Source organism: Lonchura striata, chromosome 6 (genome assembly GCF_046129695.1).
Source record: "Lonchura striata isolate bLonStr1 chromosome 6, bLonStr1.mat, whole genome shotgun sequence".
NCBI lineage: Eukaryota > Metazoa > Chordata > Aves > Passeriformes > Estrildidae > Lonchura > Lonchura striata.
In genome coordinates this window covers 17578396-17605383 of record NC_134608.1, presented here as the reverse complement: position 1 = coordinate 17605383, position 26988 = coordinate 17578396, and the positions used below count along the sequence as shown (strand labels likewise).

Below are 26988 nucleotides of genomic sequence, written 5' to 3'. Positions count from 1 at the left end.
GCAAAAACAAGCTGGTTTCTTTAGCTTGACTAGCCAGGCAAATGGATGGGGCTCTACTTCTATGGTTTTGCTTTATTCTGCTACCAATTCTTATGGAATTAGAAACCCTCTTCTTCACAGGACATCTCTTTTGGAAAAGAGTTTCCCTTCCTCCCCACCTCAGTTTCTGCATACCCAGGGACAAGGCCTCCCCACATTTACCTGCTATGAATGTGTTTTGTTACACAGGACTCTGCCAGCTTTGTCTCTTTGGACAGTCCCATCCCACCTTCCTGCAGTTCTGCATGGAAAGAAATGGGGTGGGATTGCATCAGGATACCTTTTATCCCCTAGTTACACAAACTGTCCTGCTTATAGACACTCTCTTCTGTGGAATAAAAGTAATTTCACTGAGGGTTAGTTAAAAGGATTAGGCAAACTGGGAAATTAAAAAATCAGTAAATAGTCTGGGGAAAGCATCTGAGCTGGAGTGAAGAGAGGTGCCATGTGGCAATTTATTTCTGTCTGCAGACCTGCACTCTTGGTGTTCTTCCCACAGAAATCTGCTCTGTGCCACAAGAAAAGGGACCTGTTCTTGTACAACCTCCTGGCTCTGAGGTGTTGTACAGGGGAGGAATCCTTTCCCTTCTAATTAATTTCTCAGATCCCAGTGAGGACTACATTCCAGCAGAAAAATCTAAAATCTCTGATTATGGAAAGACAGGAAAGACTTTCCAACACATGGGCTTTTCATGCCATTTACTCACTTACTCCAAACAACTATAAAAAGTCCCTTGTGCAAACTTAAGAAGAGGGAACCAGACATGTAGAAAGACTTTTGGATTTTTCTTTTCCCACTGTATAGTCAGAGAAATAAGAGTTCAAATAAAAGAGTTTCAAATTTTGTGAAAAGCCACCATGAGCTTGCAGTCTGATAAACAACAATAACCTTTTTCTTGACACTAATTCCTTTATTATATTTTTAGAAGAATTTAAAAGCTACTTATTTTTGAAAACTGTGATTTCAGGAAAAAGTATAATTTTCACATTTTCTCTGATGTGTTATATGCCCTGCTGTGTTATGACATTTCAAGTTTCATCAAGTCAAATTAATTTAAGTTCTCACATGTTTTCTCAGTGGAACCTACTCTTTGGGTCTATTTTCATTTATTACTTGATCACTTTAATGTATTTGTTTTACTGAATACTTGGGCCATATTAACTGATCTTTCTGTACCCCATGCTTGCAATTCGTTAGCAATCATTTCTCTTCTCTGCATGAAGAAAGGAAAAATGGAATGAGAGTGAGAGAAAATGAGAGAAAGACAAAAGTCTTGGAAAGAAAGCAAACAACAGTTTAGTACACAGTCTGGGATGCAGCCTGCTCTGTTGCTTGGGCTTTGGTTATGAGAAAATTTTATCTGGTGTGGCCAACATAAATTAGCAACACAATAAAATAGATCCCATAAAATAAATGTAGCTAATTGGTTGTAAGCTGTACGTTGTTTCAGCCTCCTCAACTTTGGTAAATGTGTTCACAGCAGTAAATCTGTGTTAGAGATTTATTTTGGTATTAAGTAAAGTGGACTGTTGGATCCTATCAAGCAGAAAGCCAACCAATTGTTCAGCCTTGTGCATTGATGATGTGAGGGAGAATTGGGCATCAAGTCCCATATGTGGGCTTGTTCCTTGCAGAAATATTTTGGTTGCCTGTGCCTCAGCTTGAGTTTGAGATTATGCCTAAATTCCTAAACTAGAGCCTTCTAAATTCAGTTTGTTCAGAGTTTGTTCAGCACAGCTGAAATACAATATTATCACTCTTTACCTCCTGGCATAGATAATTTGAGATGACACTCAAATTATGAGACATTAAGTGAGGGAATCAGCCCATTTTGTCCACCCTTTCCCTGTATTTATTAATTTAATGACTGAACGAACCATGATGTTTCTCTCCACTCGTTACCCTCTCCTTGCAAGTGACATACAAGTACAAAATGAGAGATCATATTTGGAAAACTTTGCAACTTCTCAGTAAATTCCCATTCCCTCCTCAATATTAGGATATACTTGATGACACCATGAACATCAGGTAAAAAGGTCCTGTGCAGGCAGCTGCTAATCCCCCAGCCCAGAAACCAGCAGCAAGAGTTTCAATGGGCTGTGCAATGTCAGTGAGTCCAGGTTAGTGAGTTAGTGAGTCTTCCTCAGCCAAACATGGTGAGAGCTGACAGCCTCAGGCATCAGGTAGAAGGGAGCACCCTGCAATTAAAAGAATCATGTTGCCTGCAGCTCTCCACCAGTGAGGAGTCACATACAGATCCAATTTGATCACCATGACAATCCATCCACTCTGCTGTTAACACACTCCCTTGACCTACCCCACACTGAGATCTGATCTTGCTGTAGCTCCAACTTTGAGTTTGCAGCCACAGCATGATAGATACTGGCAAGTAGAACATGCAGCAACTTAGCAGGTTGTAGTTCGTCTTCCCCACCTATATTCACGTGGATACACACCTACCCCTCCCACACCTACCCCTAGCAGTGAAGACATTGCATAGAGTCCAGCTGTTGACTAATCTAAAGCTACATAGTTTCATCTCCTGTCTTAAAAACACCTTTGCTAGTGAAAGAATGATGGTGGGGGGTGGAATTGCCCAAGAGAGACATTTCTGGAATTTTGGTTTATTTGTAATTGAGCTGTTTGGAGAAATCAGGCCAGGCATTACTTTAGTGACAGCTGGTTTTCATTTTTAACTTCTTCTCCACCCTTTGGTAACTCTAGGGGGGCTACCATGAAGTTCAAACACTGGAAAACCCTAAGGGCAGAGGAGAGTCCCAAATGTGACCTAAGCCACAGAGAGCCCAGCTCATCCATTGTGATGTCCTCATGTCCCTGAATGAGCGGAAGGATGATAGCAAAGCTTCCTGTAGAGGGTTGAATGAAGCAGCCTCGTGTGTCAAAGCATTGGGAAGAGGGGGGCAAGGAAGACTTTATATATCATCCTATATCAGCCTATATATCACTGATGGCAAATGACCTGGTGCCAGCAGGAGAGTGATCAGCACAGCCCAGGGAAAGCAGCACAGATATGACAGCATGCCTGTTATCCACTGCACCCTGGTGCCAGAATGGAATGTAATCTGTGTCTTTGTGTTCAGAGATTAGAGACAGCAACTGGCTCCAACAGGACGTGCTGTCCTGTGATGGGGAGCAGAGGATGCTTACGTAAAATGGCCTGGCAGCAGTGCACAGGAGAGACAGGCACACTCATTTTCTACTGTGTGCAGCAAAGAAAGGGATTACTGCTGAGGGGGGAGGCAGCATGAACAGGAGGAGAGAAATTAGGAGTCCAGATGTCTACTCTGTATATAGAGTTCCCAAGAGTTTTGGAAATAAAATAGAAATAAGCCATACCATAAATTCAGATACATGTGCAAGGAATTCACATTTCCTCAAGACAGAGGTGGTGTTACATGACCTTAAGCAAAACCAATCAGCTGGACTGAAACTTCTTGGTCTTCTCCAGCATGTGTGAACCTCAGAGAATGGATTTTGCAGAGCTAAAAGTCAGTCCTTCTCTTCCACTGGGATGCAGCTGTCTAAATGTCTTGGTTCCTCCTAAGAGAGCTGAGAATATAGGGTGGGAGAACTGTAAGGGAAGAGGGACTGGTGTGATCCACTCATTCATGGCTTTGGCAGCTACATTTCATATTAACCCTGCTCAGAAAACAGTGGCCATGGAGTAATTCAACCCATTCTGGAATCTAGGTTGAAAACTGAACAAGCTTAGATTGGTCACAATATAGTCAATCAGAATTTAAATAGTATTGTAAATAGTATTCAGGCTTAATGAGGGCTGAGAGAAGGAATGCCAAAATGCCAGAGGCTGCCTTACCTTCCCCTTGGAGGACTGCGATTCCTGACACTAGCAGACTAAAAGAATAAATAGTTTAGAAGCCCTGATGCCTTCCAAACACCAGGTGCAGCATTATCAGTGCAGCACCATCTTACCTAGACTACAAGTGACCTTTTAGCTACTTTTTTTTCCCCTGTCTTTTCTCCTAGGAGGCACCAGTCCTTGCTGTCATGATAAAAATAGAAAAGTGCCATCTGTGTGTGCCTAAAGGTTTATGAAATGAGAGAATAAGAAACTAAACCAAGTGGCTCTCCTTGCTATCACTTCTCAGCTTCCCTCTTGAATGACTTTCTCTATCCTTAAAGATGCTGTCCAATTGATGCTGAGCAGCAAGGTGAGAGCCTGTCACAAGGAAATATACACAGGAAGATGTGCTGAATTTTCCTGTTTTACTTACTGCCAGTTGACAGCAGGAGAGAAAGTCATCCCTACCCAGTCAGGAAAGTTATTTTTTAAGTGATGTTCACTGCATGGTATATGGAGACTGATATCAATGGAGGACAGCAGAAAATGAAATTGACAGTACACTAATAATTGTTGACATTAACTAATCAGATAAGAATTTTAAAGTTCACACTGTGAACACTGGTATTTTCTGTGTGAAGTGAAGACAGTTTGAACTGATATTTTTTTCTATTAATAAGTGTTTGAAAGGGTGGTAGAAGAAATTATAACTGTAGTAATCAGAGCTCTCTGTGTGAAATCGCTTCATAGTCTTTGAGATTCATAAAGCAGGAGATAGTCTTTATTCAAAATACTATGAGCCTTTACCTATCTAATGAAAACATAAAAGTTATCATTGCTATAAATAATCTTTTAATTTATTCACCAATATGCTGTTTTCATTATAATCTCTGGAAAACAGGCAGGGCCCAGTGCCCAGCCTCTGAAGAAATTTTGGGAAGGCTGTCTGCCCCCTCCACTGATGGACAATCACTCTGCCCTGTGGCTGAGCCTCTCTGCACCAGGCAGTGCTCTGACAGGGCAGAGATACTCATAGACTGTGCCAGGCCTCTGCCATGGGCAACAGGAACACAGGGTGCCATCCCTCTTATTTACAATAAAATGCCACTGGCTTATGTGCCTGCCACCTAAGAGGGACCCTGCATCAACATTGGAGTAGGTGCAGTTATGTTTGTTTAAGCACATTTCACTTCTGACTAACGCCAATCAAACCCAGTCTGATTTAATGGCATCTTTAGACTGCAGCACACACCACATTAGAGACTTCCCTGTGGTGTTCAGTGCATCACCAGCATGCATGGAAGAGCCCTGCTGGTTCTTACAAATAGGAACATGTTGATTCGTAAAGATGAGAACGTTCTCAGCATCACAGAATCATTTAGTTTGGAAAAGACCCTTAAGATCATTGGGGCAACAGTTAACCTAACACTATCAGGTCTTCAGCACATATCCATTGTGTAATCAGTGCACATAATTCAGCATCAAGTAGCTACATGTCATGGTTTCTAGCTCTTGCTTGGATTGCAAAGAACATTATTCCCTTTTCCCATCGTACAGCAGAGACTAATACTGTAACTTGTATTTATGTTCAACATATGAAATCCAGCTAATCTTCTCTTTGACTAAGAATTATATTTGCGACATAATACACCTACAATATTATGCAAGAAGGAGTCTGGAAATGATCACTTGACACTCAGTCCATATCAAAATGTATCTTCAGTCAAAAATCCCCAAAGTGTTAACACCTTCTGAGGTTGTTAACTTCTCCTTCCCAGCATCCTGCTTAGAGGGGTGCACATATTCACCCCTGCTTCAAATCAAATTCTTTGGTTTACTCTTTGTGTTCCCCACTCCCACTTCTGACTTCACCTTATGATCAATAGAGTTCAAGTTTAGGGAATATTATCAGAGCCATGACTGCAACCTCTAACATTATAATCTATAGGGTTGCTGAGAGCATTAGAACATCCAGGATAAATTAATTCAGTGTAAGTAAAATCTTTGAACCTAGGAGCATCACCAGGGTTTTGAAGCTTAAGTCCTATTTAGATTACTTGATTAAAGTAGGTCCAAAGCTTCACCAATCAATATATTTTGCTTAGGAGCAGTGTTGATACAGAAGCATATTTAATGGGATCTGCAGTACCCCACCCAGAAGATGATTCATTAAAACACAATGAGAAAACGTGCATGGGGGGAGAAGGGCAAAATCACTGGCCTGTGTTTGTGAGTGCCTGTGAAGATTATTTACAGCCGTGGTACAGAATAGTCTGTATAAAGAAAAGGGGATCAGGGAACTGGCAAGAAAATTACAGGCTTGGAAAATAAGTAACTGAATCTTCTACTAGTTTAAAATTGCAAAGAATGACCAAATGTAAATAGACATACCTGCAGCCATGCATTATTAAAGGAACAGCCCTGCTCTTTGGCCACTTTCATTTGTCCTGCAATCTCCAGCGGTACCAGAACCATTAGTCTGGTTACCTGGATAGCATCATTTCTGGCAAGATTACCAGCATTGTATCCGTGGGCCAATACTGAAGAAATGACAATTATTTGTACTAAAATTAGGAAAACTTAAGTCTGACCAGTAGGCCATAGTTGACAAAAGCCAAAAATACAATCAGCTCATGATTTTTTTCCCTCACCTGAGAATATGAACATGCAACAGGTAAAACAGGTAATGTGGAAGAGCACAAGTTCAGTTCCGCTCCTCTTGCTTCACCTCCCAAGTTAGTTACACCTCCAGGGCTATGGGGTGCCAAACCATGGCTTCCAGACCAGCCCTGGGGAGGGAGTGGGAACAGGCTGATGCTTGTATCCCAATGGAAAACTAACTGGACTTGATTGGACATTTAAGCAAAATTTTTGCAGTAGCAATTGAAATGAATTAGTTATATTTTCCAGCCTACAGAACAGATCAGACAAGCAAATCGTGTGCCACCTTCACAGCACAGCGTTCCCCATGTGCAATGCCCGAGTCCTGTGGCTCCCTAAGGAGCCTGGCCCCAACTCTGTGCCATGAAGCCAGGCTGCTCCAGGAGTCAGGGAGCTCTCCAGCCAGGGCCAGCCCCACAGTACCTGAGCAAGGTGAGCAAGGCAAACCTGCAGAGAGTAGCTACATTCTACCCAGAATTCAGATCTTATCAGGCAACACTGCGCTTATAAGGCAGCTCCAAGATCTTGCTGGGAAGTCAATCAGTAGATCAGAGTCAAGTTCAGTGAGGTAACCAGGGCTGGATACAGCACATTGATTTCTGATTCCCAGTGACAAGGCAGGTCTGTGGTCATGCTGGGAAGTCAGTCTGCTGCTCAGGGTCTGGATCAACAGGATCCTTGCACAGGATCCTAGCTCTCCCTGAGCTAGAGACTGATACTTCTGCAGCATCACTCAGACACAGACTGACAGCTCACGGCTCAGCTGAAATGGGGCTCCTGAGTCCACAGGCAGGTGTAGATGGAGACCCAGATGAGGCTGGTCAGGCCCATTAAGGTACCCTGACATTAATCTGATTGTGCAAGAAAAACATTTGCATTTTTATTTCAGCAAGAACCTCAGTTTGGAGCTGGTGTTTGTCCATGTCATGGAAATAAACATGTGCCAGAAAAGCTACAAAGAGAATGAAATGAGTATGCCAGGAGACTTTTATGTTTGAAAAGGATTTTGCCTTGAAGTATCCACCTCTCCACAGGTGGGATGTGCTGACGTGTCCCCTGGGAAGTTCATTTGGTACCAACCACCTTGGGTACCTGCAGCAGGGGTCCCACCAAACAGTCTCTTGTCCTCCCCACAGCTTGAGTGGCATTAACTCTGACAGGCTGAAGGTTTTCCTCATCAGTTGGACCATCTGCCCACACTCCTCTGATGTGTAACTAACTTCCACATTCAGACTCTGGGTTACAGAGTTCCAGTGCAAGAGAAAACACAAGCCTTTATTGCCAGAGGTGACTAAAACTCAGCCAGATGAGCTGTGTATTTTTAAAATAAATTATTTTTTTACAATAAATCCACACAGTATTTTATTTTGTCACAGCCAGAGAGCGAGACAAAAATTTGCAGTGTGAAAGTTCAAATTGAAAGACAGGTAGTGAGATGTCTTGGATAATTTTTAGGGGTTGGGAATGGGGTCTTTTTCATTATTTCATACATCAGCAGCAGACTGAGGAGATATATACACAGCAATCTGATAAGATTCACTGCTAAGGAGATGCAAACAAAATGCAAACAAGATGCCCAGATGAAAAAGTTATCAGTGCAAGACCCTCTCAGCTTATTATCCTGTCCCTTGGCAGCTCCTTTGCCTCCCTGCTCATGCTGCAGCTTCAGCTCTGTTTCACTCCCTGTGCAGGTGTGGATTGAGCCCTTGCCCTATAATTCTGGTGCTTGCTTGCAAGAAGGATTCCTGTCTTGGTGACAAACCCCTTCCCTTTGGCAGCCTGAGTTGTGCCAAGACTTTTTCTCCCTCCTAACCTTAACCTCAACATTAGGACTGGGATAAGTCTTCTCTGGCAAATCCTGGCTGTGTCCCAGTGAGTAAAACTTATGAGGGGCTAATTCTTCTGGCAACCCATCTTTCAAGCCACTTTCAAACTTCTCATTTTGTCTCAAAATCTGTATGTTAAAGTAACATGTCTTCTGTCTAAAATGAAATATGTTTGTCTTTTTATTTTTATACACATCAGTTCTCTTCATAGCGAGCTCTCATGTATTTTAGTGGCATTCACAGTCTGCATGAATAAACAACTGGAGGCACTTGTAGGGATACAATCTCTGTCTCCCTTTGTCTGCCAAATAATCTTTTCTTCTGTCCCTGAACAAGAAATTATTACAATTCTACCTTACAAACGCAGACAGGCACAAGTTATTACTTTGTTGTTTCAAGATGAATTGTTTAAAAAAAAATAATAATCTCACAGCTTTTGAAAATATTAATTCTTTTTTTGTGGCCACCGGTACTTAGCCCTCACACAGGCCACCCAGAGAGGCTACAGCACCTGGCTGCCCATGGCTTCCTGGCCATGCCCAGCTGTGAGACTCAGCAGAGACTTGTCCTACAGAGTGGGGTCTCCACATGTCTCTCTGGCCACTGGGAACAGCCCTGTCCGTGGAGATGATATTGCTAGTGCAATGGAGTGACTGATTTTCTTCCAGTAAGATACATTGTCACAGACTATTCATTTTACTGCAGCCTCATTGGAAGGGAGTGGTAAAGCAGCAGGGCAAGCAGACAGCTCCTGTCGGCGTGGCAGTAGGAAATACCCAAACAATTAGGCTTTGGTTCACCAAACCTCAGCAGCCACCCGACCTCCCATTTGTTTATTCTCCAGCTGGACACATGGTAAGGAGCAGACACAATGGTGGACAGCAGGAGCTGTGGCACAGAGCAGGCAACCACAATGCTCTGGAGTGGGCAAAACACTTTAAAAGGTGCTGAGAGAGAAGTCCCTCATAAAGGAAAAAGCGTTAAAAGAGACAAAACCACACTGGTGTCCTATATCAGATACTGAACACTTGCTTCTCATGGGGATTCTCCCCAGCCCTTTCCCTATGTACAGCTTTTTTATGCCTCAGGTAGCACCGGGAGCCTCCTGTGCTGTCATCTCTTCCTTCTCATCAGAGAGAAGGATCTTTCCTTTCCTTGCAGGAGCTTTGCTTTCCTTTGCCTTTTTTCCCCTGTCTCCCTACCCTGCTTGCAAAGCCCAAAATGGCTGACTGAATGCTGTTTGCAGCCATGTAGGCAATATTCCCCAAATCCATTTGTTTTGGCGTGGTGGATCACCCATTAGATCTCACTGCAGTGTGGCTCCTTATTGCTGTGCCAGGAGCAGACAGCAGGCACTGGCCACAAGGAGCAGGAGTTGTGGCTCTTCTCCTGATGGATGATCTGCTTCTTACAGTGGTGTAACAGGCAAAGCCAGCTGTATTTGATTACACCCCAGGTAGCATAGCTTCTGTGACTGAGATGGTGAATGAACCAGGTTGGAATATGCAAGTGGATTAATTAGTATGCTGATAGCTGAATAAAGCTATTTTTAAAATCACTGAACAGCACTGCACTTTACTATGATTGCAGAGATTATGTAAGACGATTAAAAGCAGGTCTCTGCATTACAGACTGATCTGTGTTTTAGAGATGAAAAAACAAAACTGCAAAGGAATGAGGGGAGACTGTACTATTTTAAAAGGTTCTCTACCTGCCCTAATTAAGGGCAAAGGAGCCATGCCATCAATATTTTAATTTTCATTATAACTCATCCTACTTTTCCTATCATATTTTGCCAATATGCCATTTATTTTTTACGACTGGGTTAGTACATACAGAAATGTCAGCTCAGGAGGGATCTGCTGCATCGTCCTACAATACATGGCCATTTTACAGGGTGTCCCTGAGGCACAGCTTTTGTCTCCCATGGTGCGCCTACCAGGAATGTTTTCCTCCTATTTGCTGATGTACTACCACTCATTAGAAAAGCAGGAAAAGTAAAATGTGGGCACTACCTTTGTGTAGTCTAACAGACTGAAAACAGATAGATAAGAAGTTGCATCTCAGCAGCAGGAAGATGCTGCATTTCAGGACCAAGCTAGCTAAAAATGCGTTGTTGTTTTCAATGACAGTTATTTGGGAAAAGCCTCTAGAAACTGATTGTCATTAAAGACCTGGAGAGAACATTGCTTATGATGATAAGCAGAGATTTAAAAATTTTGTTTACAGTCTCCTGCACTGTAATGCTCAGATTGCTGTATATACACAATCATTATTTGATTCCTTACACCACAATGAATAGCAGCCCTGCTGATCAAATATAAAGTGGCAACCAATCCCAATGCAAATAGAAATATAAACAAACCCTGCAGATTTATAGCCAATAAAAATTATGTCAAACAGTATATGATGAAAAGCAGAGTGTATGCTTGTTATTAAGTCTGACAGATGTTTGCTGTAGAGTTTTCCATGAAGTTTCTCACCATTGTTAATTATCTGTACTTTATGATGAAGTTTAAAAACCCCTTTAATTATCTTACATGTATTGAATGTGTCCACTCAAAGTATTGCACTGCGTTAAAGTTGAAGATTTATTCCTTTATAATATTTCTATAAGAAGCAGACATCACAGAATCAATTGCTACTTCATTTCCTGGCATAACACAAGATCTGGAGCACCCAGAACAAGCCTTTTGTTGTTATTTATGTTCTCTTCTTTCTCTCTAGGCAACATCCCCAGCTGGTGTGCATTAAGCCAACAGAAGGGTCCAGTGCCACCCTTTACAGGGAGTCTGGAGCACCAGATGCTGTTGTGTGAAGACAGGAATTTGGCACGGAGGCCACACACACGTGGGCATTTTGTGCGTAACCATTTTGTGCCGTCGAGTACTGCCCCAGCAAGCCAGGGGGGTAAGCCTGGGGCTGTGTGTCCCTCAGGTGCCCTGAGCTCCGGTTCCGTGCCCATTGGTGGCCACTGGTGGCCTGGGGCACAGCCCTGAGGGCGGGTGCAGGGATGGCGGCAGGGCCAGGCCTTACCCCACAGAGCCGCTGCCCGAGCTGCGCCCCACCTGCGCTGCCGGACTTCTGCAGCCAACATCTGCAGCCAACATCTGCAGCCAACATCTGCAGCCAACATCTGCAGCGTAAAAGCGCACAGGCCTCGTGTGGCTCACATCACACACTTTCACAACCCCTTCTTTAGGTGGGGAGGGACCGAGCCCTGCTGTCCCATTCTGCCTGGGGAAGACGTGTAAGGCTGGGAGGACAGAGGCAGCGGGGTGCCCATGCCAAGGGTGGGCACTTTAGCCATGGGGGTTCTTCTGCCCACGCAGCCCCCGGGGGCTGTCCCGGAGCGCTGCCATGGCACCTGCCCCTCTGCGCTCCTCAGGGCCGGGGCAGGCCCCGAGTGGCCTCAACACCGCCAGGGCTGAGCTGCTGAGGGGCCGAGCTGCTGCCGCGGCCAGGGGAGATGAGCTCTCAGCACAGGGTGGCAGCATCACCCACGTGCCAGCTGGCCAGGTGTTTTAGCCCACGGAAGGCTGAGGTCAGCAAAAAGGAAAGGCCAAGCCAGTGGGTGCTACTGCTGCAGGCAGTCAGAGGGGTGGGGAGTGCTCCTCTTCGGATGTGTTTCACAAAGAAAGCAGCACACAGACTATGCTGGAGACCCACTCGAGATCAGAAGGGATCTGCACGCTCCTGAGGAACCCACACCGGGCAGGAATTCCTGGAGTGGCTCCAGGCAGCGCATGCTGGAGCAGGGACAGCCCTGAAGAAAGAGCAGCAGGAAGACCTGCTACATAAATCACCTCGTCTGCCATGCTGCCCAAGGGCTTGCCACAGCATTTTGACAAATTGAGCACAATACATGGTGCAAATAAGGATGTTAAGTCTGGAGAGGAGATAGGACATGTGTTTATATAGTGTTTGATTGTTCAAATTGCAGTTGCACGGGAAGTTGGTAGCACAGCTGGCATTCAGAACATCTCTTATAGCATGCCTGAGCTAAATGGCTTAAGACCTTTTTGCAATGTCCTATGCTGAAACAAGTCCATGACCAGGCTCTTGGCAAGCTTGCTGGCTTGTACATAAAGCTAAAACTTACTCTGTGGAGGCTGCAGGTCTCATTGCTCCTCTACACACATCACTACCAATCCATCACTGACTGCTACGTGATCATTGCCTAACTGGGAGGGGGAGATCCATCAGAAGAAATGGTTCAGAGCACAGTTAATAGGTTTTACCTTCTCATCAGTCAATTCTCATCTCTCTCCTTGGCCAAGTTCTCCTTGTTCAATTGCAGCAGCAGTGGGCACCAAGGATTGGTTACAAACTTTTCCAGGCAATGTATGGAAGTAGCAATTTTCTGGACAGACTGAGCTTGGGCACTTTTATGCTCTTTTGTCTCTCAGACATTTACTTCTTCTGCTCCTTTATCCTGGGATGTTCACATCCATCTTGTCCCTCAGAAGCCTAGTGCAGTAGTCTCCCATACCAGCCATTCTGGATGGCATCAAGACAAGAGAGGGGGACCCTCTTAGGTCAGCCGACTTCCAGCTGCAGCAGCCATACATTCTCATTACACGGCTGAGAAACCACCCTCTCTGCTTCAGCAGCGCTTCAAACCAGCTGTGAGAAAGTTGGATGGAAGAACTGAGGGGCTTTCTTTCTTCTCAGTCTTTTTCAATGTTAACCTATAGATATTTAGGGCTGTTAACAGAACACTTTCAAAAACACAGGGTCTGAGGAATGCTGTGACTTATAGGATTGTACTATTCAGTTTAATTTTAATTGGAGAAAGCTATGAGACTGTTACAATTTTTTTACTCATTATTCATTCTCTGAAGAGAATCCTTTTGCACTGCTTTCAACTATAGACTTAAGTGGGAGAATTAATGCACAGATTACAAGGGTATATTTTTCAGGATGTTATATATTTGCCATTAGACATTTTATTACTGGATATTTTCTGATTGTTGCTAACAATAGGAAAAAACCAAACAAAAACCCCACAAAACCAGAAACCAAAACAAAAACCAATTCCCGGTGAAATAAGCTTTGTTTCTGGGCTGCAAAACTGATGAAAAAGGAAGATCAGATCCTAACTTAACATCAGTTCAGTATATCTAGCCATTTGCACATGACAGCAAATTAACATGTGTGGGTATCTACAGCAGTGAAGATCCAGGTAACATCCCACAAGGCCCAGAACTACTTAATAATGTAAGAATTAATTGGTTAAAAAAATCCAAAACAAAACAATTACTGTTGTTCTGTCTTAATATGTGAGCATATTCTGAAACTAATATTCACACAAAAACAATTGTTCAATTGATGCAACTCAGTAATTTTTATTGCAACTGGAAGACAATACATCACAGAAACTTTATGGTAGGTTTTGGGAAAGTGTTATTTACAATAATAATTGATGAAATAGTTTGTCTTTGGCAATATGATTACACATCAAGAAAATGTAAAATGCAAGTATGCCTCTAAATCAACAATTTCATATTTCCTAAAGATCAGCTGATTGCACTTGCCTTCGGACTGCTCATTTAGGTAAACACAAATACAACTTAACATCACTGTTCATTCCCCGTCACAGTTCGTATCTTAATATTGATGAAATTGGCAGTTTCAGACGCCAAGTACAGCAAAAAAAATTGGCTTATCACTGTACTAAATTAACTTATTGGCCAGTTAAGGTCCTGTGACCCTCAAGCATTGATACTAAATCTCTTGGTCTTTTGATTGCTTTATCACTTTTTCTGTAAAACAAAATACTTCAGAAATTACAGATCAGAGTATAAAAAAATGTACAAGTTCATAATGCTTTTCATACACACACAAATCATTCCCCCCAACATTTTACATCATGGCAGTTTTAAGTAGTGAGTGTGAATGATGCAGGCATGGAACTGGTTATCAGATACAGGTATGACTTTCAATTGTTGTTTCACACACATACTCAGGAAATGTACAATGCTCTAGTAACTTAAAAATGTACTCAAGTTCAATGTCATCCAAACAAAAAAAGGTCTTGGGATTTCAGGCCAGAGTAAACAAATGAAAAAGATTCCCATTTTAGATTGTCAGCCATTCCAGAGTCCAGCATGTAGTTTTAGTATTCGGTAAAATCCCTTCTAGCACTAAAGGCCAGCACAAGTTGTCATTTATCCCTTAAACCCTCAGATGATGAGCTCCTGTAACTGCTGGCCTGATCCAAAGCCTCACGAAATCCACTAAAAATAAAAAAGTGAAACAAAACCCCCTTGCACTGATTGTGAAAGGATGTTACATCAGGATATTCTCCTCTTTGCAAAAGGAAATGTGATACAGTAGAAAAACCACTATATAGCTTCAGATAAATATACCTTGTTTTCAATGCTAAAACAAAACCCAAACTCCCCAAACCAGGAAAGGCTACTTATTAGAACAACTCAGAAGTGACCTTTAAATAATTTCTGGTTTTAAATGTATACCAGCAAAATACAGCACCATAGACACATTAGGTTGAGATTTTTTTTTTTTTTTTGGTCAGTGAAGCTAGTACTTGTTTGCTGAACTGTGGAAGAATTATAAGGTCATGTACATGATCAAGGATAAAGCAACCCAGCTGACAAGTCTCTGCTTAATTCAAGAATAACCAGTACTAAAAATAAAAATGCAAAAATAAAAATCCCTAATAAACCATCAATTAATACTTTCTAAAGAAAAGGGGATTAACAGATGAATTTACAAATGTAGGTAGATTTATACAGAACACTGAATGTTGTGTGTAAATCCTTATAAACTTCATCTCAAAACAGAAACACACAAAATGTATAGTTTGACTTACACATCCCATTTCAAAGGAAAAGAGACATCATTACAACTTGGTAACTGTGCTAATTGCAATATAAATCAAACAGAAATTCAGAGTTTGGCAGGTAACTAAGAAGAGGGTTATCACTTAGGTTATATAGCAAAGTGTTGATGTATATTACATAGAGTAGTATAAATAATAAAAAAGTATTATTTAAATTAGATCACAGTGCTGCATTATGTGCATAACAGTGTTTGATATATTACTGGAGGGCTGTGAAGAACACTACTAAAACTTAACTGGTCAGACGGTCAACACTGATACTCAGTTACAATCAGGAGGATGTATGGTTCAAATGCTCTTTTGGTGGCAAAGTTAAGAAAATGTTTCAAAGTATTTCCTACAAAATATGCCAATGAGCTGTTCAGGCAGTAGTGATGTGCCTGAAGGAGCTGGGTTTGCATTCTCCAAGAAGTGAAGTAAATTGCATTGGAAATGCAGTTTCTCAGTAGTTTTATGCTGATCCTGGAGCACAGGAGAGTAATATTTTCAAAAATGCCTAGGGTCGGATTAAAGCAAAAATTGTGGTAACAATAATAATAATAGGTAAAGGCTTCCAGAAGCACTTGGGTGTCTATACCTCCACTAACTGCAAAGGAGACCAGACACCTTCAAGTTCTAGAAAAACTCAGATTGTGCACTCTCAGACCCACAGTGTGAGTCTTGGTGTGTCCTGTGCAGGGCCAAGAGTCACATGGGTCCCTTCCAATTCAACATATTTTGATTCTATGATCTACATCTTTAGATAGATTGGGATGGGAGCCAAAACCACAGCGAAAATAAATTACTACTATTAAGAAACCAGGACAAACTGTTGTTTTGGTGATTTTATCCATGGTGCCATTTGGTGTACAATTTAGGATTTCAATCTCTGCTAAAGTATGTCAATGTATCTCTACCTCACTCCAGTGAAGAATGCAGCCTCCAGCTTTTTTCTGTATCTTTTCCACAAGTAGACAGTAATTCAGCTGAACACTGGGAGCCAATGCATCTCCTTTGGGATTCCCTTCTCCCATTAAAGTGGGAGAGGAACCAGAAGATGAACCTCATCTCAATTGCTGGAGAGAAGAGAACAGTGTCAGGACAGTTCTCTAGTCCTACAGGGCACACCTCCTCACTCCCAATTCGGCTTTTCAAGCCCTGTGATCTTTGTAGAACTACTGCCAATTTTGCCAGGAGAAGATCAGAAGCAGAACTGCTTTCAGAAACAGCTATGGGGTGATACATTTAAGCTGTTCAAGACCTTGCTTGCATTTTTGAATGCAAGCAGAATCTGCACCAAAATGCAGTAGGACATCCAACTGCTTGCAGAATGCAAGCATGATCAGCAGATTTCACCTCCCTGGAGATGCTGGTGAAATCTGCTTATGGCATTAGCTCTGGCCTGCAAGAGCTTCTTGCTGCAAAAGGCATATTCCAAAGGAACTCGCCATGAAGTCCAGCAACCCTTACAATTCATGTCCATGTGAAACTCACCACTGAACACTTGCTGACCTTGCCCCCACCTGTCTTGGAGAAACGCTAATTTGGCAATACTTAAGAGTGAGAAGAAGGGGAAGTTAAGAGATTTGACAACTTCTCACCCCAAAATGGCTTAGAAGGAAAGCAAACAAGCAAATCCACACCACCTCCTATCTGGCAAGTGAGAGAGTTTGTAATACAGTGCAATTACCAGTCCGTTTTGACATCATTCAGTTGAAGTAAAGACAACTCGATTAAAAGCTGACATCGTATTTCTTGGAAAACAAATCAATTTCAGTTCTTACACAAAAAAAAGAGAACTTCTCTGATGGAGTAGAACCAGTTCTGACAAAGTTGCCATTGTCAGCCAGGCACAAATATGGTTTAAAAGGTGACTCCTAAATACTTTATGCAATCCAAATTATGTACTTCTCATCCACAGTCAGAGTAAGCATCAATAAGGACAAGTTGTTTTTAAACACCAGAAATAATCCAATGATTGCAGCCCAAACTGCTGGTTCCTGAACACAACTTTGTAAAATCCTACCAAAGAATACCTCCCTAGTAGATCAAGCTAGGAGAAACAAATTTTAATATGAAAATAGATGCTTGCCAACATTTTAGGTTTACCAGGAAGTATATAGAGAACTTGCCGAAGTCTTAGATAGGTGTTTTATATATATATATATATCTGTATAAAGTTAACCTGCCTAATTAGATATTTATGCAAAATGACTGTTTTCTAAGATGAGTAATACTAGTGGTAATTATATATTTAGCCACCAAGAGTCCACATTAATGAATGGTATTTGTTGTTCAGTAGATATTGATCTCATTTGCACTGACACACTGCGATCAGAGAAGTTGCTCTGGAATTAGTGTTGTGGACAGAATCTGGCCACTGGCACACAAACACATTTCTTTCCCTGGAGGACAGAGATGGCTGAGCCATGGTTTGTATTTTCTGCCACTAGATTTTTCGGTGCTGTTTTTGGTAAATATTAAGCCACTCCCAAGCTGATACAACTATGCATTAATAAGCAAAGGTGGTGGCAAAGTGATACTGTAGTATCTTCTGTTTCAAATGACTCTCCCAAAAGTCTGTAAAAGATGAAGACCAAGTTCTCTTGTACAGGGTTGTGTGTTTCACTGCCTACAGACTTTGGCTGCAGAGAGCATGGACTTGGGAAGAAGCAGATTACCCCAGTCTAATCAGACAAGGGAAATGTTATGGCTCATTCATCTCTGTGTTACCTGGCCAAGGGATTGGTCCTTCCTGTTTTCCCCAACATTATCTAAAGGCTGCAGGCAGCCAACAGAAGTTAGTCTCTATGTACTCCTGCCTTAACTAATGCTGGGAATCAACCCTGCATGCATCGACCCCTGCAAACTGAGAGGAACAAGGCTGTTCCTTGCACTATCCACGGCTCTCTCCTTCCTTATCTCCTAAGATGGCAGTTGTGCTGAGCTCTGGCAGCTATCAAGCTGCTCCTGGATCCCAGGACATGCTGGCTGAGATGGGAGGAGAGGCACACTTTTGCTGTGCTGCACTGTTCTTTACAAGATGCTTGTGGGGCACAGAACCAGGTCCAGACCTGCCTGTCCTTCAGTCCTTCCACGTCCTAACTGAGCACACATCACAGGCAACTCCAAATATAACTTTTAGCTCACTGCACTGAGGAGGAAGTCAAACCCTTCTCTAACTCACTCTTCATAAACTAGATCCATCTTGGTGAAACTACTGCCTGAAACAGCTGTTAGTGATAAATCTAAACCTATACTCTTTAAGAAACCGACCATTTTGTTCTCTTAAGTGGTTGGTTTCTGGGATTTTCTTTTTTCCTCTAGGATATTCTATGTGTAGAATTTTTCATGCCAAATTCAAGAATCTAGGTGAGAGAGACTGTTCTGTTTATTTCACAGCTTCTCTCTGCTGTAGTGATTTTCAGTCTCACAGTCATCCTTACCAGGAGAGTAGCACTGTACCTGACTCACAATCTCTGGAACACTTTTTTTAATCCGGACACCACCATAAGGCCCTTAGCTAACTTCAACTTTTCATGGCAAATTAGCAAAGCTATTTTCTTGTCTACTTATTCCTGAATCAAATCAGAGAGTTTTCCTCAATTAACCTCCCGTTATTTTCTTGATTCTGTCATACACACTCACTACTAAATTTGCCCTCAGATTATTGCGTCATGTTACACATGTACAGACGAAGAAAAGACACACTTTTACTTTTTTCTTTTTTTCTTTTTTTTTTTTTTTTTAACAGAAGTAGGGAGAGGGGGCTGAATGTGCAGACAAGGCAGTATAATTCAACCATCCAAGCCCTACCAGAGCATGAAGATTTTATTTTTTAATATTGCAGAGTAAGTTCCCCAACAGTCAGTGTTTGTCCCTGAAGAAGGTTAAACCTTAAACACCTGCTTCAAAAAAACCCCAACGACAACAAAAAAGAACCAAAACAAAAACAAAACAAAACAAAACCCCCAAAAAACAAACTCTAAGCCTAAGGGCTTAAAAATTAGAGGCATAGCCTTTTTCTCTATTTTCTATATTTATATGAAAATAATTCATGCTTCATGCTAAATACATTATTTACCTTACAAGAACTTTGTCATCTTTGAATAAAAAAAATTGTTTGCTTTTTGTTTTCCCCCTTTCCCTAAAGAATCCATGCAATGTGGATCAAATTTCTTCTGCTGGCTATGCTGGTTGAATCTGGAAATTTGTTGTCATTTTTGCACAGATGAATCCTGACTGATGGTCACTGCACACTCATTTCTGAGGGCAGTGTAGGAGCTTTTTTGTTGAACTTCTGAATTTTACTGTTCACCAATATACTTTCCTTCTATTTTTAAATACAGAATACTACTAATGGCAGGTTTTGTAGCATTTTTTTCCCGTTAGATCAAGGATGTGATCCACAGAAAAAGATTCTGATGTACATTGTATCTACTGTAATTTCTTAAACTTGATTACTTTTCACTCAGGCAGTTTAGAAGACATAGTTTGTTTTTCCCTATTACTATTATATTTTGCACGCAGTGCCAATCTTCAGGCTTATGGCTTTTTGAACATTCTTTCAATTTAATATAGAAGACAGAATTCAATGGTTAATGATGCTACTAACAATCACACCCCTCCCATTTCATTATTTCACTGAAACCCATTGCATACATAGTTTCCTCAAACTTAAGAGTTACCAGTCTTCTCATTATGAGCCACATAGAATATGTGACACACTAGAAGTGCATTACTGCTTGCACAGTTGCCACCAGTGGCTGTCTGAAGACTTGTGTGGCACAACATCTCCAAGTGCCACCAAACAGTTCCTGGTTGAGAAGTACATGCCTCCTCTTTCCCACAAATCTCTTTATTCACATTCACTTCTAACCCAATGGTAAGGCCATTAAAAAAATTCTTAAGGGCCAGGCCTGAATGAATACTTAATTATGCACAGCTCCTCTACTATAAGAGGGATTTCCAAGTGCCCAATTTTACTCCCATCACATTAATGTGGATATCACTGCGTATTCAACCATGCATTTTTGATAAGCTGGAGAAAGCAATGGCGATTTTGGCTTTCTTTTTTTTTGTTAACTTTTTGTCTTCAGGTAATGAAAAGCTTTTGTAAATTAGCTGAGTGTCAGTATGAGTTCTATGGCTTCAATCTCCTTTAAAAATAAAAATCTTAAGGGTCAAAAAAAAAAAAAAAAACCAAACAAAAAAACCCAAAGAAACAAAACAAAAAGAAATAGAAGAAAATCAAAAAAGGAAAAAATTGCTGATATTGCCACAAATCATTAGAATTCACCTGACGTGCTGAAACAAAACTTTGTAAGTTCAAACAAATCATTGATTTGTTCTAATTTTTTGTGGTTTCCTTTTGCTCTTTCTGCCCCTTTGCCGTCCGATTGGTGATGTTGTTCAAACAGGATCGAATTCCTGCTAAATGCAGGAGTGATCCTGCTGCTTCTTTCATCTCCTCATCGTCACTCTCAGGGGGCTTTTCTGTACGTCTCTTTTTAAGAGGCAGTGTGTCACTTGGTACTTTTTTCGCCTTCATTAAATGTTGCCTTTTCTTGTGCTGGGATGCATATCCACTGTCAGCTAAAGAATCCTTGGTCTCCTTCCGACTTTGCTTTTTGTCCTCCTCTTCTGTTTCGCTATGGCTCTCGTGGCTCTGGAAGCTAACTTCACTTCCTTCACTGCTGTCTTGGCTACCTTTAGTTGCAAATTCATACTGGTCGTCAGCAGAGGAAGAGGAAATGGAGTCACTAGCAGGTGATGTGCTCCTGTGGTTGGAAGATTTGGCACTGCTGTAGTTGTGATCCTCCTTTGGGTCACCGCTAACAACTGGAGAGCCGCAGGACTGTTCGCTTTCTGTCCGCATACGGCAGTTTGTTATTCCATTCCTGTAAAAACAAATCCAAGCAGTCTTAGAAGCCACAGAGATGTGATCCTGCTTCAAAGCAAAAGATGATAAAGCCAACTGACAGATAAACTGAAATTACAATCTGAAATGATGACTATCAAAGCAATGTCCAAGCAAGCTGGTTTCAAAGCCTAATTGTTCGTGGATTGGACTTGACATACAAAACAAGCCAAAAGATGCAAAACAGCAAAAGAATCAGGAAAAAGTAGGGGATGGTTACAAATAAATGATGTGTAAACAGTATTGATTTAAATTTCAATTAATAGTTTACACATTCAAAAATTAAAAAGAAAAACCCCCAACATTATTTTACCTATTGGGTAAATAAACTCTGGTAAGTTGCATAAATAGCCCCCCATCTTTTGCATATTAAGTGATACTACAAAAAATGTGGGGAAGAGACAGTAGCTTTCTGGGACAATTTCTTGCCTCCTCTGAAAGACACTTTCCAACTCTAATTCCAACTTGCATTCCACGGTTCACCTGGGAAGTAGCACAACTTCTATTTAGGACTCTTTGCAAGAGAAGGAACAACCAGGTCCAGTCACAGTTCTGATTCTGATCAGTTAATAAATAATCTTAAAAGCAATACAATCTTATATCACTAGCTGCCAAGAAAATATCAGAACGAGTTGAAAAACAAGCAGTAGAAAAAATAAATCTGGATTAGCTGTAGAAGTTGTCATTTCCTCCTTTGGTTTTATGGCATCCTGTGCAGTGGGAACTACTGCAGCATGATATGTTTAAAAACTAACAGTTTTTTTTTCCTGAGTGAAAAGTATTAGAACATTCCACTGACTTTAAAAAACAGAATATAATGCTTATAATAGTATTAAAGAAGGCACTGATTCTGTACAATGCTTAACTCCTGCTGGAAAGGAGGAGAGTAGGATGCTTGTCACTGAGTAAAGCAATCATCACTGCCACCTGCCAGTTTACCAGCCTTGAACCTCTCTGTCAATTAAAAAAAATCCAACAAAAAAACAAGGCTGTTTAAACCATCACATGATAAACTGATTTAAACTTGCCATCTTCATGTTACCATTAGAGTGCTTTTGCACGCTTAGGGCAGTGTTGGATTAAACCCCTTTCTTAAATGCACACACTGAACATAGATGTTTCTCAAGAGGAATGGCACAGTGGCAAGTCCAGAGTATTACTGCTCTTCTACTTTAAAAAATGGGAGAGTACTTTAGGTTTCAGGCAATGGACCTCATGTATGGTTTCCTTACACAAGAAACAGCTGAGTATTACCCAATTCTGAAAGGCTAGGTTGAAAGGTGGGAAAAATAAGTGGTATGTAATTCCACAGTCTTGTTCATCTACATGCCCTTGTCCCCAAGAGCACGCTGAGATAAGAAACCCCCTTGTATTTATGAACCAGTGACAGGACAATGCTAGAAGGCAGCAAATTCATCAGTAATTCCAAATGTTATTTACAGTGCTTTCAAAGAAATGTATAGAATAGTAGGTACACTTATTAGCAGAGAAAGGCTCTTGCCAACCTCTTTTGCTCAACAAAATTACTTTTGCCTAGACTTCTGAGTAGATGTAGGATCCATAAATTCCATAAAGAACTCAGAAGGAATAAACAAAGCTTCTTCAATTATTAATAACTAAGTGCAATGTCATTCATGACTGTGCAGCAAGCCAGCTGCATTTACACTGTGATGGCTTGCAACTGCAGGGGTTGTCATTAGAGGATGCCAAATGCTTAGAATAAGAAATCATCCATACTAAGCTAGTTATAAGGTGAATTTATAACTAACTCCTTAAGATCAGCCATTACAAGGAAGCATGTGATGCATTTTAAGTGACAGATTCTTCATTTTTAGGGTAAATTTACATTTAAAAATGTTAAAAATTATCATAAATTACCATAAAATTAAACTTACTTGATTTTACAAGGCAGCTAAAAGTCAGAGCAATATGGCTTACCAAAAACCACACACTACTAATTTTCCACTAAAACATAGCAATCCATTCACCAAGGAAACAAATACAGGACAGAATAGGTGTGAACTCAAATGGGATTCCTACTGACTGCAAGTGAACAAGGCTTCTTCTAAAGAATGTGATTTAAACCAAGACACCCGTTTTTATGCTATTTAGATCTCCTCTTGTGAGTTTGTACTGACTGTCAATAAAAAGAAAGCCACAGCTCCATCGAGCAGTGCATCCACGTGCCAAAGAAATATCCCTGATTTGTCCTGCTCATGAGTCTCTAATGTTGCCTTTACATGAAGAGGCTATAATCTGGATTCAAAAGCCCTGCCCATGGGACTTACTCCAGATCCCAATTCCTCCAAAGCAGCATAAAAATAAAATGAAATTCCCAGGGAGTACAGAGGGCTGTCCCAGAGGAGAGGGTATGAGGTTATCATCCCACAGTGTCTGCAAACAGAGATGCTGGTAAAGAAAAACAGAAGTTCACAAAGAGGTGCAAAAAAAAGAATTGCTGTAAAACGAAGAAGGGGAGAAAAGAAAATACCAGTGCACTTCAGAAGAAAGTGGAACTGGTCAGGAAATGGATAGCATTTATGTCTCAGAAAAATCTTTGGTTTCACTTACATTTTGAAAGATTTCCAACCAGTTCTGCTTGAGGAAATAGAAAAGGAAGAGAAAGCAGGTCAAGGAGAGAATTAGCAAAGGATATTTGCAGAAAAATAAAAAGTTATACAGGCAGAGTGCTTTAGGATATTCACAACATCAAAAGCCATGTACCCAGAAAATATATTAATCTGATGTGTATCTTAATATGCAATAGCTCAAACATTAATTACTTATAACTGATATTAGTAGTTTAGTAAGAGTTGAATGAACTAATATCTAAACAATTAATATTCCACACATGCTTCTGAGACACTCTCAAGATCTACACTGCTCTTAGACAATCATATATTCACTATGAAACAAATCTGTGATTTATGTAGTTCAATCTAGACCATCACTGGACAGAACTCCTCTGGGTTTCAGGACACAGATTTTGGCTAGCTCAATCTATTTGTGTTCACAGTTTTGGTTGTAACTCTCTTTGTCTCCCCCCTTTTTTGTTCAGAACTTTATTTCAAAATTTCCAGAAACTGACATACTTTCATGCTTTAAAGTCGATGGGACAGTCTCTAGGGCTTTTTATCCTACTGACACGGACTATCTTATTTGCTTGAGGGATCTCAGCCTAAAGGAATTCTAAAGATTCTTTTTAGAATATTTCCATTTGGTTGCACCACAATGACACAATCCTCAAGCAGTGCAGATGTAAGTTTGGACTTCTGAAAGTCTGACTTCACTCCCATTGTTAACTGATATGAATTTTGCTACCAATGCCATCAGAAACCAGACAAGACTCACGGCAGCTGGGTCTCAAGTTAGAGGAAATAATGTCCTTTGCAGTGTTAGTGCCTCGGTGTTTCCGAGAGGTCTTCCTCAGGAGGAGACAAAAGTGAGTCTGTCATTTTACCACATACAGGCATATCTTCCTTGAACTTCTCTGCTAGCTTGAGAGAAATATAGCTAATCACATTCTGTTTGCAAAATGGCAAAGGTTTTGCTGAAAAAAACTTACTGCATTTCACACTGGAGACAGGTATACTCCTTTGATGAACAAAGAAAACCTATGTGGAGTTTAAATATCACCTTAATCTACCTCTGATCCTTCTGGATGACAGATACTGTGTACCCACAGATGACAGGTTTTGTATGCAATTGGAAACACACAGTTAAAAGACACAATGAAAACTGTAAAGGTAAGCTGGGTTTGTAGATTTAGACACATTCCAGGTTTGTAAAAGAAAAAAAAAAAAACAACCAATTTTTTTTATTTCAAAGGGAAATTCAGGACAGTCAAAACTTTTGGCTCCAGATAGTTGAACTGCTTTTTAAAATCACGACAGCACACAGAAGGATGACTAAGCATATGAAAAGTAAGTGGTGCTTACTTGCTCTACAATGAGATTCTGTCAGGGTTTTACTGAGTTAAAAGCCAACAGTGAGTTGCTCACAATAGTGACAGAAGCTCTTAGAGGTACTTCAGAGAAAAATTGTATGCAAAGGACCACAATAAATACACTTCATGAACTGCCAGCAGTATCAGCAGCAGATCTGAAATTAAACCAAATGGAGCCCCATACATTTTACAGAGAATACTCAAGTCAGTCAGCATTATTGTCCTTTGGCTCCCAAGGGTAACTCATCCTGCCCGTTACAGGTGGGGAGGGGAATGCAATGCAACAGGGATGATCTGGGGCTTGCTAAGCTGATCACACCAGTGGTAAGCACTACAAAGATACAATTAAGAATTTATGAAAGGAAATACCCACCAATTCCTTTATCTCAGCAAAAATAGTAATTCACAGATAATATAAGTGAATGATAATAATTATACTTATGCATCTACTCTGCAAATGCTTCTTATGTTTGTTTTATTTAATCACTGCTTGAATGGCTGCTTCGAGGGAGGAAAATGGAAGCAAAAATAAAGCCAGCATGAGAAATAAAGTCACAATAATAAAAGCTATGCCCAAGGGGTAATCTAGTAATTGCCCTATAATTTTGAAGTGCAAATAATCCTAAATAACCGTTTCCCATCTTTAGATAAGGTTAAGTACAAAACTCATTCTTGTCATGCCCCAGTGATCAGGAGCTGCATATGGAACTGTGGCATTAATAGCAGAAGAACAGGTATTTTAAAATCTACTCATGATGAAGTAGGTAAGTTTTGTTAGTGTTGCATCTGGGGTGTTCTATTGTTTCTCTGCTAGTTTTTTTGTTGAATTTTTTTTAAATTCCTCAAAATCAAGGAAGAGCTGTAGCCCTGCCAGTGCAGGTGCACTTGTTTTCCCTATGAAGAAGAAAAATTTTATCTTGGAAACTTGAACATAAATATTTTTTTTTAATGAGGGGAGTTCTTTAAGAAGCCGGTTTGCAATTTACAGGTAATTGTGAAATTCCTTGAGAGTGTCTGTGTTTAATCCCAGCCAGCAACTATGTCCCATGCAGCTGCTTGCTCTTCCCTGCTCCAGGTGGGGCTGGGAGGAGAACTGGAAAAAGGTAACCATGAGTTGAGATACAAACACTTCGAAATAAAGTAAGTAACAACAAAACCAGTAACAACAAGGACGATGAAAATGATGAAAAAAGAGAGAGGTAACCAAAAGGGGAATAAAAGACAAGATAGATAAGGGATGCACAACATAACTGCTCCCAGCTCAATCCATCGCTCAGGAGTGATCAGCTCCTCCCTGCCAACTCTCCCAGTTTATGCTCTATGGGATGGAGCATCCCTTTGGCCAGTTCAGGTCACCTGCTCTGCCCCCACTCCCTCTCAGCTTCTTCTGCACCTGCTCACTGGCAGAGCATGGGAAACTGAAAAGTCCTCATCTAGGACAAGTTCTGCTCAGTAACTAAACCATTACCATATTATCAACATTATTCTCATACTAAAGCCAACACACAGCTCTGTACTGGTCACTAGGAAGAAAATAAACTGCATCCCAGCCAAAACTGGGACTGAGAAAATACAAATGTTTGGTGAAGGAGAACTGGATAAAATGGGGAAAACCCCATGTAATTTCCCATTAATTTTTAACCTGCAGTAATTTAAAACCCAAGATATTTCTAACAAACAGTACCAAAGTGGTCTAACCTATTACCTAGGCTGTAGCATATAAGTAAGTATTTAAAAAAAAATTACCAAGGGTATTTTGTAAAACATCTTCTGTAAAATAACCTGAACCAAATTACAAGGCCTATGCTAAACAGCTGGTAAGATTCTCTGTGGGATGAATTTCCATCAACCTCACCTCAGTGGATCTGTCCACATTAGGCAGATGAGGGGCTGAGGCTCAGTAGTTCTACTGCACAGCAGCAGGACTT

General features: G+C 41.0%; 1 protein-coding gene across 8 annotated transcripts in view; it reads right to left on the bottom strand.

The window, feature by feature from the left end:
- Positions 1–13682: 13682 nt before the first annotated feature.
- Positions 13683–26988, bottom strand: part of FOXN3 (forkhead box N3) — a 207021-nt gene continuing 193715 nt past the window's right edge. For 6 of the 8 annotated variants that reach the window (XM_021531918.2, XM_077783990.1, XM_077783992.1 and 3 more), the window contains 2 exons: positions 23686–23709; positions 13683–21094 (listed from right to left, as the gene is read on the bottom strand). In XM_021531918.2, coding sequence (XP_021387593.1) covers positions 20545–21094; positions 23686–23709 — 574 coding nt within the window. In that variant the 3' untranslated portion in view covers positions 13683–20544. The remainder of the gene's footprint in view (positions 21095–23685; positions 23710–26988) is intronic. The other 2 variants (XM_077783991.1, XM_077783993.1) reach the window with 1 other exon arrangement.